This window comes from Nicotiana tomentosiformis, chromosome 5, assembly GCF_000390325.3.
Source record: "Nicotiana tomentosiformis chromosome 5, ASM39032v3, whole genome shotgun sequence".
Lineage (NCBI taxonomy): Eukaryota > Viridiplantae > Streptophyta > Magnoliopsida > Solanales > Solanaceae > Nicotiana > Nicotiana tomentosiformis.
This window is the reverse complement of record NC_090816.1, coordinates 97769526-97788851: the sequence shown is the minus strand read 5'-3', so window position 1 is coordinate 97788851 and position 19326 is coordinate 97769526. Positions and strand designations below refer to the sequence as shown.

Here is a 19326-nt window from a genome sequence, read left to right as displayed (position 1 = left end):
GAACTTGGTTGAGAAGAATTAAACCTCGTCAAAAATATGTCCATCTCAATTCACATCAACAAAACTTCCTACAAAGCAACAATGCCAAGCAAAATAATATTTTAATAGGGAAATCACACTCATTCTATCACGAACAAAAGCAAATATAATATTTCTAATAAGGGAATCACACCACTATATTTTATTATAAGTCATAACTCATAACTGTATTATTATTATTATTATTATTATTATTATTATTATTATCTTAAAGATAGAAGGAACACTTACCAATTTGTGAAAGGTATCCTTGAAATTCAAATACAGCTTGGTTTCAAATCATCCACTTCACTGAAACAATATTTCAAATAGCATTAGCAAAATATCTTCAAATACCTATGAAATTAATTTATTAAGATAAAAGAATTAACACACCAACTAAAGATTTAACATCATGTAAATGTGCACCAATCACCATGATTGTTGTCTGCTCAAACAATGAATTCAAAAACTAAAAGAACAGTAATGAATTCAAAAACTAAAAGAAGTATCCTTGAAATCCGAATACAAGTTTCTTGCAAAACTTGCAAGCATTATCTACTATATTAAAAAACTCCAAAAAATTAAGCTAATAAAAAGAGAAATTTACGGGGCTTCATGAGCACTTTACTCATCAATTATTTGTTCAACTTAAATGCTTGCTACTATTTGAATTTGCATTTGATGGTATTAGTGAAAAGGGATATTTTGAATGGGGAAGAAAGTAAATCTGTTCATAAGTCATAACTTATAAACAATCTAGGTTAAAATCAAAAAAATAATGAAAAAAATATTTGTAAAAAGAAGAAAAACTTACTAAACTAATCAAAGATTTGAAGAAGAGTGGGATTCGAACTTCAAAGGGATGCAAAGAAGTGAAGAACTGAAAAGAAGGTTGAAGTTGAAGGGAGGCAGAGAAGTTGAGAAGGTTTGTTTCTTGGAGAAAAATGAGGGTTTGTTTTCGGATCTTTGAGGGGATTAAAAAAATATTAAGTTATTTAAGTCTTAAGTTAAAAAGTAAAAATTAAATAATATGGAATGTAGGATCCCAGATTCGAACTTGGGTCCAGAGGCAAAAGAAGGTTGTTGAGCACTTCCACAAACTATCTCTTCTGTCCGGCCTTTGTGACTTAGGGGGCCGCTTTAAATATTTAAAGGGGTCCTCCCTGTATTAACAGATATATATATAAAATATATATACAATATTTTTGTCGAGGCCAAGGTGTTCCGTTGACCCCCACTCCCAAGGGTAGGTCCTCCCCTGTGTATAGTGATGATATATTTGTCAAAGAAAGACGACAGAAAATGGGTTGGTACTACGCTTGTCTCAAACCATAATCATGAACTTGCTTCTCCGATAAAAAAGAAAGAGGTTTTAAATGTAACATAGCTAGGTAAAAATCTCGTGTGGATGAATAAGTAATCCCTCTCAAGGGATGAGTTCTAAAATATATATTGTTTTCTGTATTCTTTAAATCGCGGATGTCCTCCTCCCCCCCCCCTCCCCCCCTCCCCCCTTCAAAAATACGTCGCTTCTTTTACTGTTATGCTAAATTGGAATAACGTATTGTTATGCACGAAGTAAAATATTAGGAGTAGTTTAATAATTGGTGACTTCTATATGGATTTCAGCGGCAATAATCAATTGTCATTACTCATTAAGCTTATTATAAATAATATTATATTAAAGACGGTGCAACTGCCAACAACAGTGGATTATGGTGTTCTTTTGACAGAGAATGCCATTCTTTAAAATTTATGTATGTCTACATTTTGGGTGAAAAACTCTTGTAAATTGCTTTCTCCATCCAAATTTCTCTATGGTGTATAATAATATTTTTTCTGCAGATCTCTTCTTAATATTCATTACATTTTTGTATGCATATTGACAAGAGTAAGAATTGTCATAAGGTAACAATATTGAAAAAGCCAAATGTAATGCAGAAATTAGGGGTGTCAAATGGGCGAGTTGGCCCATTTTGGGCGGGTTAAAATAGGCTAAGTTAATAAATATATTGGGTTAAGATGAGCTAAAATACGGGTCATAGTCCAACCCGCCCAACTCTTACCAAGCTTTAATTAATATGTGTTGTTTTATTATGAAATGCATAATTACTAAATAAGTTTTCTTCTTCTTTTGTTATAGTCATATATCAAACAAAAAGAATTATTTTTAGTTGCAAAGTTACTCATGGATCAATTTGGGTTAAAAATCTGCCCAACTTTAGATGAATTGGGTCAAGATAGACTGAGTTCAACAAATGGGTGAGTCAATAACCAGCGCAATCTTGGACGGGTCATTTGGACTTGGGCCAAATTTTACTGTCCTAAGCAGAAATCATAGAATTGTTTTTGAATTTATGTGTGGAAAAAATTATGGTGGGAAGTCGTTCTGACACTCAATCAACAAAATAGGATGGTCTAAGAGGGTGTTTGGCTAAGCTTATAAGAACTAGCTTATAAGTACTTTTTGGCTTATTTACGCGTTTGGTAAATATTCAAAGTGCTTATAAATCAAGTGCTTATAAGCAAAAATCAGTCATAAGCCATAAACTAATCACCCCCAACTTATGGTTTTTTAGCTTATAAGCACTTTTAGTTTGACCAAGGCTTTTACTAGTTTATCTTTAATAATATTTTCTAATTCACAAAATATTTTTCCCAAAATAAATTTTCTAACTTTCTTTTCATTCAATATTCGTTGTTCATCTTTTTCTTTACAAAAAAAACTTTTTAATTTATAATCTTTTGTAAAGTTTTTAAGGATATTTTAGTCATTTTAATAAAAGAATTACTTATCAGTTTTTTTTACCAAACACACCAACGGCCTATTATCAGTTTCAACACGTCTATCCAAACAAACACGTAAATGCTTATTTAAAAAATTAGTTTCAACACTTCAAACTTATTAGTTATTTACAATCAGCTAATCCAAACGGACTCTAATTTGGTGAGGAAATTTAATGACAAAACTGGGGGGGGGGGGGGATGAAAGGATCAAGTGAAAGAACAAATGGGATAATCTTAAAACTATTTGGAAAGACCAGGATGCTCTAGTTGGAAAGGAGACTTCATTAAATAGGGTCGGACTTTGAGAAAAAGACAATTCAAGTGCTTGTTGAATAGTGGGATAGGAAGTTAAAAAATATTTAGAATTCTGCTATTTAGTTTCTCTTAAACACTAAATATTTTCTATTGTTTTAGGAGAATCCAAATATAGAGAAGGAGATAGAGGTTAATCGTGGCAGGACATAAAGATTAAGGATATTGTTGTTGCTGGTGAATATGCATGCACACAATAATCAAATGACATACAAACAAGTAATTGCTTTCAACTTGAGCAATCATTCGAGTTTGAAACTCCCATAGTGCTTGGATCAAGAAAGAATACGGATGATTACTTGGATCAAATTAATCTACAAGTAGTGATAAAACCAGAAAAAGAACAAGTACAACTGATTAGCGCAGTAATAAAGAGAATTGCAGAAGAAAGTTATGGAATTACGCTCTTCAACGATTGTGGAGCCAAGAGATACTTCACTTAGTATTAAGAGTGTTATGGATGTTCTGTATGATTGCAGTGATTGGAAAAGATGGTTGAGCTTCACAAACAATAGAATTTTGTTACCATGTCATCAAAGGAAAAACAAATTATTATTTGCATTTAAATATCATCTTTTTCTCAAATTACGAAATGAACTTTTATTTGAAGTATTAGAATATTTTTTAAGTTATTGGAACGCATGACCGTATTTTGTTCTAGTGATAAGAACTTGCTTTTTTTTTTGTCAGAAGTGTTATTTTTCACTTACATGAGTTGTGAATTTGTACTTTTTACAATTTTTGTTTGGGTCTTACTTACAGATATGTACTTGAATAAAAAATAGTGAAGATGTTAATGAACTTATAGGTGACGATGATGTATTTGATTTGGCAATTTGCGGTGTAGCTCTTGCAACGGAGTATTACTTCAAGGGAAATGGATCCTCTACTTTTTCTTGTGTTAACAAAACTAACTGCGAATGCAGCTTTGCTTTGCTAGACCTGTAGGTTGTTACAGCAAGTTAAAAGTTGCCTTATATGAACCATCCGTCCGAATTCTTCTAACATAGAAAGCCCAGGTTAGGCATTCAAAAAAGTGCCATAATTGAGTGCCTGCTGTCTTCAGTTGAATTTATTTTCTTCTTTTTAGAGAGGGGGGTAGGAAAACAGATTAAGATAAGGAGACAACATTTACTCAAGAAACAGAATGACCTAATATTTAGTAGAGCAAAGGAAAAGAAACAGAGAATTAACATCTAGTTAAAAGCGAACCCCTTAAAGTTGGTCATTCAACAGTAGAATACTTCAAAAACCATAAACAAGTCTTAACAACAGAACCATTAGAACAAAGACGGTAGGCATCTTATGTAAAACCCCAGCAGCAGCACTTCAATCCTCAATAGTCACCACCACGAAGGCGAAGCACAAGGTGGAGTGTGGATTCCTTTTGGATATTGTAATCTGCAAGGGTGCGCCCATCCTCCAGCTGCTTACCAGCAAATATGAGCCTCTGCTGATCTGGTGGGATCCCTTCTTTATCCTGAATTTTGGCCTTCACGTTGTCAATAGTGTCAGAGCTCTCCACTTCCAAAGTGATGGTCTTTCCTGTCAAAGTTTTGACAAATATCTGCATACCTCCCCTCAAACGCAACACCAGATGAAGTGTCGACTCCTTCTGTATGTTATAATCAGCAAGTGTCCTTCCATCTTCAAGTTGCTTCCCTGCAAATATCAATCGCTGCTGGTCTGGGGGAATCCCTTCCTTATCTTGAATTTTGGCCTTCACGTTATCAATTGTGTCCGAACTCTCAACCTCCAAGGTGATAGTTTTTCCTGTCAAAGTCTTGACGAAGATTTGCATGCCTCCCCTCAGACGAAGCACCAAATGAAGGGTTGATTCCTTCTGAATATTGTAATCTGCAAGGGTCCTTCCATCCTCAAGTTGTTTCCCAGCAAATATCAACCTCTGCTGGTCTGGAGGAATACCCTCCTTGTCCTGGATCTTTGCCTTTACATTGTCGATGGTATCTGAGCTCTCAACTTCAAGGGTGATCGTCTTGCCCGTTAAAGTTTTAACAAAAATCTGCATGCCACCACGTAGACGGAGGACAAGGTGGAGGGTAGACTCCTTTTGAATATTGTAATCCGCAAGAGTTCGGCCATCTTCAAGCTGCTTTCCAGCAAAGATCAGCCTCTGCTGGTCTGGGGGAATCCCTTCCTTGTCTTGAATTTTCGCCTTCACGTTATCAATTGTGTCTGAACTCTCGACCTCAAGAGTAATGGTTTTGCCGGTAAGTGTTTTAACAAATATCTGCATGCCACCACGTAGACGGAGGACAAGGTGAAGGGTTGACTCCTTTTGAATATTGTAATCAGCAAGAGTTCGGCCATCTTCAAGCTGCTTTCCAGCAAAGATCAGCCTCTGCTGGTCTGGGGGAATCCCTTCCTTGTCTTGAATTTTGGCCTTCACGTTATCAATTGTGTCTGAACTCTCAACCTCGAGAGTAATGGTTTTTCCAGTGAGTGTCTTTACAAAGATCTGCATCTGAAAGGACAACGAGAAACTATTATTACCACTTAGAATCTAACTTAAATATTTAATTGTCTCAAGGAAATCTAACTTAAATATTTAATTGTAGCAAGGACAACAGAACAAGAGTTTCATAAAGGCACAAGCAATCTCAATGCAGTTAGGTTCTCCTATTTACTGAAACATAGTAGGCAAGCAACCATATATACAAAGTTTACAACAAAGAAATCATGTAAGATAACCAACCACTACTTATAAGAAAAGGTACATCTGCACACAATTGAAACAAGATGGTAAAACACATCATAAAGTCTGGAAGCAAAAGCTATTATTCAATGTCAAGATCCAACTTGTATTACATAAATGATAGAACCAAGTGAAAATATTATACATTCGTTGTCCCTCCTTCAAGGACAAGAGATCGGGATGAAGCTCGCTTATGTGATTAGTCCTCTATCTAAGTTCATTTGTGATGAAATCTTTTCCTACCCAGGCTTAAGCTTATTCTAGTTATCTGATCATCATGGATTCATGAAAAAATGTATATCAATTAGACAGTAGACCAAGTTAGTATATGTAAGCGATATATCATGGGTCGGCAGCATCAACCACCTTTCAATCATTTACCGCTCAGTTTTCTCTAATTATATTCGTGATCAAAACAGAATTTTGATCAGCCTAAATCAAAACAAGCCTACGTAACGGCAACTATCGAACCATCAAACCCTAAGATCATCAAATTCCTAGTGAAAACTTGCGCAATATCAGTTAACCGAAGAACCGTGTGTGACAGATCCCATCAGATTCCAATAAATCAAAAAGGGAAAAAGTTACCCTAATAAGCAAAAACGCCGAAAAAAAGGCAACAAACCCTAGCTCAACAAATTCATAACTTCCACAAGCAAAATCGAGAATTGACACATGAATTAATCGAAGAACAAAGTCGATTGCAGTCATTCATCAAGTTTTGATAAATCGAACACAAAAATACCTGAAAGGACAATATAATCTGACATGTTTCTCAACAAAAAACACACATAGATCAATTCAAATCGCAAAATTAAGGAAGAGAGAAAAGGAAGAATTAGAGATGCTTACCTTGAGAGGAAGAAGAAAAAGAGTCGGGAGAAAGTTAGCTTGTTTTGCAAAAGGAGAGAAGAATTTGTTTGTGAAGTTGTGAATGGAACGAAAAGGAAGAAGGGTGAGTTTATATAGGCGATGTATTGGGCTGAAATAGCGTGAAGGAATGGTCAAAGTCGGCTTCTTCGTTTCCGTAGGGGGTTAGGTTTGGGATAGAATACTGGCCTTAATTGTCGCCTACGCCAATCTTTCTATCGAATGTTCCAGAAAAGACTTACTAGTCTATGCTGGGGTTAGGACTATGCTAATTGTTAAACCATAGTTTTAAATTTTTAATAGAAGGACATATTCCTTGATTTTTCTCCCTAAAAGGGGAATGAGAAGATTTTTTATTCACCCGATATCTTTCCCCGCGAATAAAAAGAATTTACAGTGAGAAAGTTTTTGCAATTTTAAACTATAGAAAAAATTATTATTTCTTTCATTCTAATTTATTTTGACTAGGTACTCAGAGTTTAAAAATAAATAAATATTATTGACACATAAGGTTAATATGTAAATATTATCCATCTTGTGAGGGGCATACTAGGGGTGTCAATTGATATTTAAAAACCGACCAAACCGAACTGATTTTTAGGTTTTGTTTTAATAAAATCATAGGTTTTTATATAAATCTATAATCGTACCGATAATTAGGGTATGTTTTTATTTTATGAAAATAAATCGAAAAAAATACTAAACCGTACAGAATAAATTTACATGTGAAAAATATAATTATATATTAATTTTAAAAATAATAAAGCATTAAAATTTTCCTTGGATGTCTAGAGAGTTTTTTTTAAGTCCTATAAAAGTACGTATGTTATTGCATTCTACTCCTACTAGTGACGTTTACATGATATTTTAAAAAATACCGTAAATTGATTGAACTGTACCGATTCCGAAGAGAAACCGATATGATTGGAACGATTTCGAAAAGTCTAATTTTGGTTATACATAATAGAATAACCGAAAATCGATGTGGTACAAATTTTATAAAATAACCGGTCGAACCGAACTATTAACACCCTAGAGCATGCCTATCATATCAACCCTCATAAGAATATCTTCTTAAGGGAAAAGTACAGTGGCGGAGCCAGAATTTTGGTTAAGGAGTGTCAAAATATATAAAAATAAACATACTAGGAAATTAAGGAGAGTCAATACATAATATATATACATATAATATTTTTTTTACCTACCTACACTGTGTATTTTTTCCGTAAAGGGGTGTCATTTGACACCCCTTCTTATAAGGTGGCTCCGCCACCGGAAAAGTATGAATATAAACATTAGGGATTTTATATTAAAAATTGTTATTCTTTGTGAGATGAACAAGAAAGAAATTGGTATCAAAAACATTGAGACAAAGAAAATGCATAATTTTCCATGTAAAAAAATTAGCACTTCTTAATTATTATTTTTTGTAACAACTGTGAATATATTAATAACAAAATGAATACACTTAGAGAGCACTTAAGTTCATAACGTACTATGAATGTTAAGCCTCTAAACAAACACTATATACATATAAGCCTCATCAAAAACACCCCGCAACTATGTGCCTTTTTTTACCTTCTAAGTGAACCTATTCTTTCGATAACTTCCTTTTAATATGTCCTATACCTCTTCAGTATTTACAGTTATGACTTTGAATTGCTTCTAATTTTTGGCTCTTCAAGTATGGTAGAACATTACTACAAAATGGTTGTCACAACTCTTTTCTTGGATTGTTTCTATCGTTTCTTCTTTATATTTGCTAGTGTCTGCTCTATGTCTCCTTCCTGTAATTGCAAATTTGTCCATTGTATGAGCTCTGATCTGACAATCTTTAACCAATGACATTCTACAAACAAGTGCTTGTTTGTCTCAACAGCTTGGGCCTCACATAAGCAACAGTATACATTCTCCACATGCACATACATTTTTAGCAACAGTCTTTCTTGTGGCTCCAGCCACATAAAAAATATATGCTTTGGTTGTGCAATTATACTCCATATAAGATCAGCAGTTTGCACTCTATTTAAATCTCCTAGCAATGCATTATAGCTCATAGTAATTGAGTATTCTACTCCATTACTTAATGTATAATGCCCCTGCACATACCATGATTGCATTTCATTTTTCAAAGAGTTCAGTTTTTTTCCAATACCAGCTGCAATCAAAGGGGACTTTGTGAGTCCAGATATTTGTATCTGATTTCATATATAGACCATGAACCCTCTTAACCCATAGTGACTCTTTTCTTTCAATCAACTGCGAAAGAAGGTTTCCAATAGAAGCAACATTCCAGTTTGTACTACCTTTGACATTCAATCCACCATACTTCTTAGGAAGACATATCTTTTCCATGCCACCAGTGTTATCGTCTTTCTCTATTCTGTACTTTTTCATAAGTATTCTCTACAAATTTTGTCAACTTCCTTCACTACACTTTGAGGCAATATAAACAAAGCCCCCCAAAAGTTATAGATGGAGAATAAAGTTGAATTTATCACTTAGAACATGCCTGCATATGAAAGTTGCTTTGAGTATGTTGTTTTGATTCTTTTGGTAATCTTAATAATCCATCAACTGAAAGCATTCTAGTTTGTTCTATTTCTTTGAAGATACGGGAAGCCCAAGATACCTAATTGGAAACGTCCTCTAAATGAATCATGGCATGGCTATAAGTTTCTCCTTAGTCAAGTTATCAACTTCTACTATGAAAATGTTTGATTTCTCTAGATTTTCTATCAATCCTGAAGCCTTATTTAGTGTGATAAGGCTTCAACCACTCTTGTAAATGAAGCAAGATTGCCTTTGCAGAATATCATAAGATCATCTGCAACTATTAGATGAGTTAAGTTTCAATTGCTTACACATAGGGTGAAATTGAAAATCTGAAAAATCACTCATGGTTTTCAACACTCTAGAGATATATTTCATTATTAAGACAAAGGGCAATGGATACATAGGGACCACTTGCCTTAGCCCTCTTTAACCTTTATAGTAAGCACGACCTTCCCCATTCACTCTTATTGAGAATCTTGGAGAGGAAATACATGTCAAAATCAATTATATAAACCTTAGTGGAAACGTCATTACTTCTTCCAGGAATCCCCAATCCACCATATCATAAGTTTTCCTAAGATCAATCTTCATAAGGCATCTAGTTGGTGTTCCTGTTATAATATCTCAATAAGTCATGGACCTTCCTTGTATAAATGCAACTTAGTTGTCTGCCACAATATAGCACGTAGCATTCTTCAGTCTACTACATTGCAACATAAGATTGGTCTATATTAACTTGCATATTCTGGCACTTCTACTTTAGGTATCAATGCTATGTTGGTAACGTCTGTTGCTTTAGAAGCTTACCAATTTGTAAAAACTCCAACACAACATGTGTAATGTCTTTCCCAACAATGTTCCAAGCTGACTTGAAGAATCCACTGCCAAAATCATTAGGACCAAGACTTTTTCTACTATCTATCTGAAATACTACTTATTTAACATCCTTCCCCATATACGATTTAAGTAATCAACATGTTGTTTTGGAGAAAGAACATGTCTTTCTTTCACAAAACTATCTAGATATCTTGCCCTAGAAGTTGTATTCTTGCCCAATAAGCTTTTATAGTAGCCTACAAAGATTTTGGCAATCCCATCAGGATTTATCTGCCAATTACCTTGATCATCTTTTATCTGAGTAGTAGCTTGCTTCAGTCTTCTATGTTTGATCACTGAATGGAAGTACGTAGTGTTGTTATCTACCAATCTTATCCAAGTGGCTTTACTCTTTTGCCGCAAGTACATTTCTTCCAGAAATGATGACTTCTTATATTGCTAATAGATTTTCATTTCCTTATGTTGCAGATCCATGTTCAAAGGAATTGCTTGCAGTTCCTCTTGAGCTTTTCCCGACTCTTTCATGTCCTTATCTGCTTCACTGTATTCCTAAAGTATTGAGAGTTGAACTTCTTGAGTCCTTTCTTTAAAAAATTTAAGTCTCTTCACCACTCGCAATATTTTACAATCTTCTATCTGCACTTTCCAACCAGCTTTCATCATATCTATAAACTAAGGATGCTGAACCACACATTACAATATTGATAGGACCTCTTACTCCTAAATATTATGCATATTTTTAGATTTTTTTTCTTTTTCTATTGTATTTAAGTTGTATGTTTACAAATAATGGAATGAATGTTACATCCTAGTCATAATTGTGTTATCATTATATGTTAGAAGACATTAGACACAAACTAATGAATTTGCATGTTAATATGAATATTTTTGCAAAACACATATATCTCAAACATTGCACCTATAACAAGAATAATATTAGAAGAAAACATACTAGGAGATTTATAGAAATGATAAGTTACTTGCAATGAAGATGTCAGACTTGAAATAGTTAAAGATGATTATTTGTATACAGTTAATTTTTTCTGAATTCTATCAGAAAGGTCAGATCAATAGAACTAGAAGCCAAATAACAAATGTACAAACACTTCATATATTAGTACTCTAACTTACATTAAATATTTCTGTAAGTTTGGAGCTCAGATTAGCGTCATTTAATCCCAGCCCACCGTGAGCCTTGAAAGAAGAATTCTTTCTAGTTTGTGATCAGATTGTATTTTTTTTTTCAACACTAAAAATAATTCTACAACATTACCCCTTAACTACAACTTCTACATAGTAGAACCACATAGCCATTTGGTATAATCAACACCAAAAATACAACAATGAGTAGCCTCTTCCATTTTTTATTTTCCCAATCCTACTCCTATTCAATTTTTTGACACTTTTCAATAAATTCGAGATCACCCTTTTACTTGCACAGACATTTCATCATCATACCACCTAAAATAATGCATCAATCATTAGCATCCAATTTATAGCACAAGCACAAAGAAACAGTTAATTTACCAGTAAACGTATTGAGCTGAGCATGAAATTATGTTTTGATGATTCACAAACCGTATTTGAGAACCAGGTTTCTTGTTCCAATTTGGTGTGCTACTAGACTGATGTGCAGATAAGAGATGTGAATGTCGAGTGAATTAGGTTCATAACAGACCAATGGCAGAATACTGTTAGGACGCGGAAGACCAGTATTCTCATGCAAGTTGAAATTCCCAGAAGATTCTGTCTGTGCCCTAAAAGGAATGCGCAAAATTGGAGGATTTTGTGCACAAAAAGGAATTTGTATTTATAGGAAAGACTTGCATAGAAAAAAAAAAGATTGAAGAGTTAGAAACAAATAAGGAATCCAAATCTAAATAGGAGAGGTTTTCCTTAACCGAAATATTCTAGGTTTTGGAGCATTAATTGAAAATTTTCGGCCAAACTTGCAACTGTAAAAAGGAATTTTGACGCACTTCAAGACTACTACTATTGAGTCATTGAGAATACGTCTGCCAATAGCAATCACAACAAAAAGATACTTTTGAAGATTTAAGCCAACCAACTGAATAACCAGTTCCTAAAGATGAAGTTGCTCAAGTTCTTTAATTGTTAAGTTGAGTCAAGTGGTTTAAATTGTAACCTATTTGCTTTTCAAGAAGTATAATAGTAGGTTATTGTTGAAACTTCGGTCTTTATAAGCTTCCTAGACTAGTGTTGGTTCGGGAAAAGGTTGCTATAATTGGGTTGATTATAGGGGTCAAGATACTTGAGTTAGTCCCCTTGGCTATTGATAGGCTATATGTATATCCCTGTTATGTTTTGATGATCTAACAAACTTACTGTCAAGAACCAGATAAGGAACCTGTTACACATTCTCAAGACCTTAAGATCAAAAGGTTCCAGCTTGGGATATGGTTCAACTCTTCAGAGTCAAAGGAACAACAGAGGGAACAAATAGCTACCGTTTCCCGAGGAAAATGCACAAGTCAACTGCCCTAGCTGTAAAGTTGTTGCCTGCACACGCTACAGTGCAGAAATAATGTAACAGTCAACTTTATGGGGAGTGTTTTTTACCTACCTTGCTCACATCATCCTAGTGATGTCACAAATGCATTATTAACATCAAGGAAGGTAAAACAAATCAGTTGTTCACTTAGAGAAATCATTGAAGCTCCCTCACAATCATTGATCATCAAACAATCAATTCTTAAGTGCATCAAGAACAAAGAGCAACACTACTACGGACCAGTTCCCCATAGCAAGTCATTGTATGTCCTTAGTTAAGTTGTAACTTTGTAATAGTTCTTCAATTATAATTCCTACTTAGCTTGTTTAGAAGAATTCTGTAGGAAACCCTTTGTAAACCTTAAACCTTTGTGTTTGAGTCTTGGCTAGAGTTAGTCGAGTTGTAAAGTCTTTGTAATAGAGTTATTACAAAGTGGCTTGTAATAGAGTATTACAAGTTAGTGAGGAATTAATAGGTTAATTCCTAGGTTGCAGAGGTTGTAATCTAAAAGTTGCTCAGTGGTGAAGTTGAAATCCTACAAGGGTAGGTTGTGGTTTTTAATCCCGTTGAGTTGGAAATTTTCCACGTAAAAATCCTCTTGTTATTTACTTACAGTAGCGTGCGTGTGTTCTAGTAGAACTAATAGAGAATCTGGTTCTCTATAGAGTTTGGTGGACCCTTATATTTTATTAATTGGTATCAGAGCGGGTTATTTCTATCAGGTTAACACCTAGAAAGGATCCTCATGGTTGATCCTCCAAACTTCGAAGAAGGCCAGTCCACTTATAGACCACCAAGGTTCAATGGACAGTATTACGGATGGTGGAAAACTAGGATGCACGACTTCATCATGGCTAAAGATTCTGAGCTATGGGATGTCATATGTGACTGAACCTTTGTCCCTACTAAGAACCTTGGCGACCCAGCTGTATCCATTCCCAAGACAAGGAAGGAATTCAATGATGTTGATCGAAAGGCGGTAGAGAAGAATTTTCGTGCAAAGAAAATTCTTGTTTGTGGCATTGGTCCTGATGAATACAACAGGATATCAGCATGTCAGTCAGCCAAGGAAATTTGGGAAGCCCTTCAAACAACTCATGAAGGAACAACACAAGTGAAGCAATCCAAGATCGACATGCTCACACTTGAATATGAGCTCTTCAGGATGAAAGACGATGAATCCATCCAAGATATGCATACTCGGTTCACCTCTATCATCAATGAGCTTCACTCTCTTGGTGAAATCATTCCAAGAAACAAGCTTGTCAGAAAAATCCTTAGTGTGCTACCCAGTTCTTGGGAAAGCAAAGTGAACGTTATTACAGAGGCGAAAGACTTGCAGGAGCTAACCATTGATGAGCTTGTTGGCAATCTGAAAATATATGAAATGAAGAAGAACAACAACAAGAAGAAGGACAATGAAAGAAGAGAGTCCAAGAGGGAGAAGAACCTGGTCCTCAAGACGGACATAAATGATTCAAGTGGTGAGGAAGGTGATATGGCTTACTTGACAAGAAGATTCCAGAAGATGGTTCGCAGGAATGGAGGCATTCCAAAAAGGGGAAGTTCTAGTAAGCCAAAACAATTATGACCTCTGTCATAAATGTGGCAAGCCAGGACACCTCATCAAGGATTACCCTCTCCTAAAGCAAGATCAGTACAAAAACAACTTTGACAAAATAGCCAAGAGGAACCCGGTTCCTGATAAACGCCTCAATAGAAAGAATGTCGCTGACAATGTTGTAAAACAAGCTCTTGCTGCATGGGGAGACTCTTTCAGCGAATATGAAGAAGAAAATGATCATGGTGATAGTTCAATGATGGCAGTGGAAAGTGAAGCAACTGAGTATGATTCAATCTTTGCCTTGATGGCTCAGTCTGATGATGATGAAAATGACGACGATGATGAGGTAAATTTTCTGGATGTTCAGAGAAATCTGAAATCTTATTCTCCTAAAAAAACTCATGTCATTGGAAAATATGTTAATTGATGCTTATCACGGTCTTATAAATGATAAAGATGCTTTACTTGTGGAGTTAAGAGAAGTAGAACAGACCACAGATGACCTTGAAGTTGTTGTAGTTGACTTAAAAGAAAAAATTGAGAACCTGAAGAAAGAGAAGGATAACTTAGATGAAAATATTACAAACCTTGAGCACGAGAGAGATGACATATTAGTGGTGTTAGTGGATTTGAAGGAAACAATTGGGGAACTTAAAATGGAGAGTAGGCCCGAAAGTTCTCAAAAGGGAAAGGAAGTTGCGAGCGAAGCACACATTAAGCTTGAAAGTGAGTTAAATTCAGTGAAGTCTAGTTTGTGTGCTAACCTTGAAAAAAAAACAACTTCAGGAAGAACTAGGCAAAGTGAAGAGTGATCTTGAAAAGTCACTCAAATGGACCTGGTCATCTGATGCTTTCACTGCCATGTACACAAACAATGGGGGAAACAGGCAGGGAATTGGGTTTCAAAGGGAAAAGATTCCCTACAACCCTCATATCAAGTACGTTACTGTACCTGACAGTTGGCTTTACACTCACTGCGGTAACAATGGGCACTTTAAAGAAAACTGTAAGACTAGATTTCAGTCACAACAGAAAAACAAATCTTTTGCTGAAAAAGTAACTACTGGTAGAGAACCTGGTCCCTCATATAAAAAACACATGATGCCTGCATGGAACAAAAGATCCCTCATTCACCTCTTTCCTCATTATAAGGGATCCAAACTAGTTTGGGTTCCTAAGTTTAACTCATGATCTTCTTGTGCAGGGAACAGTGAAAGGAAGCAGCCTACAATGGTACATGGATAGTAGCTGTTCAAAGCATATGACTGGAAGTACAAACAATTTCCTTTCACTTAAATTCATGCAAGGAGGGAGTGTGTCCTTTGGAAATGGAAAAAAAGGATACATTCTAGGAGTTGGAAGGATTGGGAAGTCTCTCTCACACTCAATCGAAAATGTGTACTATGTGAACGAGTTAAAGTACAACTTGCTAAGTGTTTCCCAGATTTGTGACAAGGGAAACAAGGTGGAATTTGTGTCAAATATTTGTACATTCACAAACCTAATAACTGATGAGGTGGTACTAGTAGCAAAAAGATACAAAAATATCTATGTTGCTGATTTTGAGTCTCCACAGAATGGTGATCTCAGCTGTCTAAGTGTCATAGATGATGATTTTAAACTATGGCACAAGAGGCTGGGTCATTCAAGCTTCATATTGCTGAACAAATTGGTCAGGAAAGACATGGTTCGTGGTCTGTCTAAGTCAAGCTTCAAGAATCACAAAGTGTGTGACGCATGTGTAAAAGGCAAGCAAGTCAGATCCTCATTCAAGCCCAAAATGGAAGTCATCACCTCAAGTCCACTTGATCTCCTTCATATGGATCTATGTGGACCTATGAGGGTGTCAAGCAGAGGAGGAAAGAAGTACATCTTTGTGATAGTTGATGACTACTCCAGATTCACCTGGACTCTGTTTCTCAGGACCAGGGATGAAACCTTTGAAGTGTTCATTGCTTTTGTCAAGAAGATCCAAGTGAAGATGGGTAATAAGGTAGCCAACATCGGGTTTGATCATGGGACAGAGTTTGACAATGCCAAATTTGATGAGTTCTGTACCGAAAATGGTATCACTCACAATTTCTCAGCACCAAGAACACCTCAATAAAATTGTGTCGTGGAGAGGAAGAATAGAACTCTTGAAGACATGGAAAGAACAATGTTGATTGACATTGGGATTTCAAAGAATTTATGGGCAGAAGTTGTCAACATTGCCTGTTGTTTGGTGAACATGTGCATGATCAGGTCCTTTCTGAAAAAAACTACATATGAACTGTTGAATAGAAGGAAGCCCAAGCTAAAACATCTAAGGACTTTTGGGTGTAAATGCTTTGTTCACAACAATGGAAATGAAGCTCTTGGAAAATTCTATGCCAAAAGTGATGAAGGAATTTTTCTGGGATACTCATCGTAAAGCAAAGCTTACAAAGTGTACAACAAAAGGACTCAATGTATTGAGGAAAGTATACATGTGATCTTTGATGAATCTCACCTCTACTATGAGAAAGACAAACATGTTGATCAAGATGGAGAACCCTTATCTGTCCCTAGTGAAGACGTTGATATGACAAATGAAAAACCTGACATGATGAGTTAGGTCAAGGATTCAAATGACAATGGCACAAATGAATCTCCAACTGACATAGAGGAACCCAGATTCTCAATCACAATAACTGAAGTTGAAAATAGAGTTGTTGATGCAGTCCAAGTTACTCCACTTGCTGAAGTAAGAAGCGTTGAAAGATGCAGACTGGATCACAACCATGCAAGATGAGCTGCATCAATTGGAAAGAAGCAAGGTATGCACCTGGTCCCTCGACCTGTAGATCAAACTATCATATAAACCAGGAGGGTATTCAGGAACAAACTTGATGAGTTTGGCAATACAACAAGAAATAAGGCAAGGCTTGTAGTTCAAGGCTACAATCAGGAATAAAGGGATCGATTATGATGAAATATTTGCTCCAGTTGCTCGAATGGAAGCCATTAAAATTCTTATTGCCTTTGCATCTCATATGGAGTTCACACTGTTCCAAATGGATGTCAAAAGTGCATTTCTAAATGGCTATCTAAAAGAAGAAGTCTATGTCAAGCAGCCTCCTGGTTTTGAGTGTCAGGAGCATCTTGAGCATGTGTTCAAACTAGACAAGGCATTGTAAGGGCTAAAGCAGGATCCCCGGGCTTGGTATGAAAGGTTGTCAAAATTTCTTCTAGAAAATGGATTTACAAGAGGAAAAATTGACAACACTCTTTTTCTGAAGAAACGAGGGAGGAACCTGCTCATTGTTCAAGTATATGTTGATCATATCATCTTTGGAGCCACAACTGACTCTCTTTGTGAAGAATTTGCAAAACTCATGGGGAGTGAGTTCGAGATGAGTATGATGGGAGAATTAAATTTCTTTCTAGGACTTCAAGTGAAGCAATCTCAAAAGGGAACATTGATAAGTCAACATAAGTACGTCAAGGAATTGCTGAAAAGGTTTGACATAGAAGCATCAAAAGTCATCGACACCCCTATTGCCACAGCTACCCGTCTAAACATGGATGAACCTAGTTCCCCTGTAAATCAGACCATGAATAGAGGGATCATAAGGTCACTCTTGTATCTCACTGCAAGTAGACCAGACATTGTGTTCAGCGTGGTCCTGTGTGCAAGGTTTCAATCCAGTCCAAATGAATCTCATCTGAAGGCTGCCAAAAGAATATTGAGATATCTCAAAGGAACGCATGACCTAGTTCTCTACTATCCCTCAAGTGACAATATTGATCTTATTGGGTATGCTGACGCTGATTATGAAGGATATCTGGTGGACAGGAAAAACATGTATGGAATGGCATATTTCCTGGGTTATTGCCTAATCTCGTGGGGGTACAAGGAAGCAAAACTCAGTGGCACTCTCAACTACAAAAGCAGAATATGTAGCAGTTGCTTCTTGCTGTGCTCAATCGCTGTGGATCAAGCAACAACTGGAAGACTTTGGAGTGTTCTCAGATTGTGTGCCTCTCCTATGCAACAATACAGGTGCACTCAATATGGCCAAAAATTCAGTCCAACATAAGAGAACCGAGCACATTGATGTGCACCACCACTTCCTCAGAGACAATGTTAAAAAGGGGCTCATTTGCATGAAATTCTGCAGCACAGAAAATCAGATTGCACATATATTTACCAAGGCCTTGAGTAGAGAACATTTTGAAAGAAATCGTCTGGCACTGGGGTTGATAAATCCCAACTGAGAACCTGGTCCCTCGATGATTGGTTATGAAAGAAATGTTTAGGTAAAATTAGCTAAAAAGTATTTTCTGGAAAAGTCTAACTCATCTCTATATCGTTACAGGTAGACACGCGTGATGATTACAGAGCAAATAGGCAGTTGACGCAGTACGCGCTGGTAAAAATGGCAAAGCTTACAGATGCAAGATTAGTTAGGGAGCCTGGTTCTCCTGACACAGGTTAGTAGTTTCTATGTTCTCTCATGCACAATTTTAAACGGTTAAAGCAAGTGCCACGTCATCAGCATGTTAGTTACTTTTTCTTTGCGTCCTTTGAACCCAAACGTCTCGCCCATTGGGAACCGACGCAACTCCCAAAACTGTCGCCCTTTCTTAACCGGTCCCTTATCCATCATAAATACATCTATCACTGTCACAACTCCTCCCATCAAATTTCAAAAACCCATTTTTTTGCCTCTCTTCAAACTGCCAAATCCCTTCTCTTCTTCTCACCATGGCTGAAAATCAAACAACCTCGAATGTTCCAAGTGACATCCTCATTGATTCCTCACCTGTTGAAACACCGATATTAGACTCCTCACCCCACACCACTGCTAACCAAAACCTTAGGAGAGAGTCACCCCCACAGTTTGTCTCCTCTCCTACCCACTCGAGTTCTGGTTCACATAGGAGTCGCAAAATCTTGACTCCCAAAATATTTGTAGCCCAGAGCCATTCTCCTACTTCTCCAGAAAAAAAGGGGATAAACAGAGTACTGTTGACAAAGAAGAAAATCAGAAAATTTCAAGTTCGCCCATGAAAAAGGGGTCAAAGGTAGATCAAACTAATAGTTCCAAAAAGTTTGACTCAACAAAGACTGCTCCTGGTCTTGTGTCCACAGGTAACACTCCTTCTTCAATTGAATTCTCCATGGAT

At 36.2% G+C, this 19326-nt stretch overlaps 1 protein-coding gene across 1 annotated transcript; it reads right to left on the bottom strand.

Annotated features, from left to right (window-relative positions):
- Positions 1-4250: 4250 nt before the first annotated feature.
- LOC104092702 (polyubiquitin-like) lies at positions 4251-6918 on the bottom strand. The gene is made up of 2 exons (XM_009598394.4): positions 6689-6918; positions 4251-5605 (listed from the first exon to the last, which is right to left on the bottom strand). Exon 2 carries the CDS (start codon positions 5603-5605, stop codon positions 4457-4459), a length of 1149 nt encoding a protein of 382 aa, XP_009596689.1. The 5' UTR covers positions 6689-6918; the 3' UTR covers positions 4251-4456.
- Between the last annotated feature and the right edge of the window lie 12408 nt (positions 6919-19326).